This window comes from Aplysia californica, unplaced genomic scaffold (genome assembly GCF_000002075.1).
Source record: "Aplysia californica isolate F4 #8 unplaced genomic scaffold, AplCal3.0 scaffold00442, whole genome shotgun sequence".
NCBI lineage: Eukaryota > Metazoa > Mollusca > Gastropoda > Aplysiida > Aplysiidae > Aplysia > Aplysia californica.
In genome coordinates this window covers 468,363-470,663 of record NW_004797712.1, presented here as the reverse complement: position 1 = coordinate 470,663, position 2,301 = coordinate 468,363, and the positions used below count along the sequence as shown (strand labels likewise).

General features: G+C 39.1%; 1 protein-coding gene across 1 annotated transcript in view; it reads right to left on the bottom strand.

Moving 5' to 3' along the window:
- Window positions 1-2,301, bottom strand: part of LOC101859805 (ankyrin repeat domain-containing protein 36B) — a gene marked incomplete at its 3' end in the record, with an annotated part of 57,247 nt that overhangs the window by 53,267 nt on the left and 1,679 nt on the right. Inside the window, exon 2 of the mRNA XM_035971473.1 lies at window positions 977-1,091. Coding sequence (XP_035827366.1) covers window positions 977-1,091 — 115 coding nt within the window. The remainder of the gene's footprint in view (window positions 1-976; window positions 1,092-2,301) is intronic.

Genomic DNA, 2,301 nt, shown 5'->3' with positions numbered 1-2,301 from the left:
GGACCTTTGAATGAGAGGCCAAAACCTTAACCTCTAGGCCACGAGAGCCCCCCAGTTTGAGTTAAAGAGAAGCACATTGACACAATAACGGTAACATAGTGCAGGGAAGAAGCAAGACAGACAGACAGACAGACAGAAAAAACAACAACAGAAGGGAAACAAAGAAGTAGGACCTACCAGAGGCCCTCTCCAACCACTCAACATAAGAAATCTAAGAGGAAGACTTTCAACATAATACCCTTCTCCAACATAACAGTTATCAGTTACACAAGAAGGAAAACTCTTGAACGAGATAAGATCATGAGAGAATCAATGTGAATTTGAATCAGTTCTGCCTGCACCATATTCCAGGATATTACCAACTGAGTTAATCAAGTATCCAAGCATGAATACAGAAAACAAACCATCATTACCACCAACACTGTAAAAGACAAATAAAACCTTAACACATAGAAAATTCTAATGTAAAACAGCAGAACTTTTTACCAAGGTTCCACAGTTGTATCAATACTTCATGTATTTGGAAAATACACTATACACAAAATACTATGTTCTGGAAATTCAGAAAGGTGAAGATAAGCTTTGAATTCAAAGAGAATATATGTTATTGCGCAATTCACAAAACAATAGCTATCTGTTCAAGGACTACAAGTAAAGAAAACCAAAATTAAGATAGCTGCGATGAAATTAAACAGATCAAAACCATATAAAAATTCACCATTTCGTAGAGCTCATTGCAGAATTATATGGCTTTATTCTCTTTGGATCACCCCTTACATCTGTTCTCACACCAACAATCAAAAATGCAATTTTTTTAAGAGCATGCAAAAATACAGAAAACTGTCTATATGTCCAAGAATCGGTCAAGAGTATAATTTTAATGAGGACAAACAATTTACATTCAAGTCACACTGAATGCAGGTCACAAGAAACATTATCATGAAAACGTTACACAAGAGTCTAGAATCAAACTTACCCTCATCAAAGGGGTTCTCGACTGGTTGTCCCCAATATTTGTTTTTGCCTTCCATTCCAGCAGCTCCTGTACAATTTGATCATGGCCTTGTATACAAGCCAAGTGTAAGGGAGTCCTGTCAAGAGAATGAAAGAGTAAAATCATTGATGAATTCGGTATCACTGTGCTCGGATGTTGAAATGAAACAACATTATGAAAAGGTAACCTCAAGCACTCTTTTTATCTTTTTATGATTTTTTATATGAAATCAAGACAGAACTCTAAAGAGGTTCCTCTTGAGCACAGCCGCAGTCCATGACACCATACACATAAAGAGCTGCTGTTGGCTGCCACTGCTCACCACCCACAACAGCCAGCCTTTACACATATCCAGGAGCAAGGTACATTAAAATCTGTCTAATACGGGGTGCCCACTACAAATGGGATCGGCAGAACGCCTGACGTGGGCGATCGACCTGATCCAGCCGTAGTGGGCACCCCGTATAAGATGGCCATCCATTGTCAGGGTAAAAAGTGGCCGTATCAGACAAGTGGGCCTCTTTTATACAAGTGACCATTAGAGTAAGTTTGACTATGTTTTATCTATTCTGAGAAAGGTGAAGTCACACAATCAAAAAATCAATCAATGCTATGGGTTGAAACACGTACAGAGAACGACCACCAAGAAACCCTAAGTTCACATAAATTCAAAAGAGACAGTGAATGTTAGAGAGATTTCAGAATAATTCCAATTTTTCTTCTGCTTTTCTTCTTCCTCGTTCTCGAAATAATTCCAATAAGATCAGGTGCAATTAGAGTCAGTCGAACTGTTTAAAAAAAATGTTCTCAGAATATCAATTTTAAAAAACACGACTACCCATGAGTACCGCTTGCTTGCTTCATTCCTCACCCACATCTAAAACAAGATTCTCTATTTTTTTTTAACGGAAATGAAAAGGTAGGTCTGTATCTGTGTCCTTTAAATTGACAAATAAAACACATTCTGCCATAGACTATGGGCATGAGTCAGAGAAAGAAATAACTTCAATTCAAAACACAAACTAGAGTCAAGATGGTACGATACTACTTGAAACATGTGACTAAACGTAGAACGACCCAAACCATTTTTAGGTAAGGCGGTCAACTTGTGTGACGTCAGACCTGGAAACCCCTTCGATCACGTGACTACATCTAAATGTAGCCAAGCGCATGGCACAACGCTTTGATGCAATGTTTTTCCAGGAATACCGGTAATGTGATATGATGCGGTGCTCCACTGATGCTGCTCGTTTTATCTAGTCTGGGCATTGTTTATTGGGCCCGGAGGAGGTGGGGGGGGGGGGGGG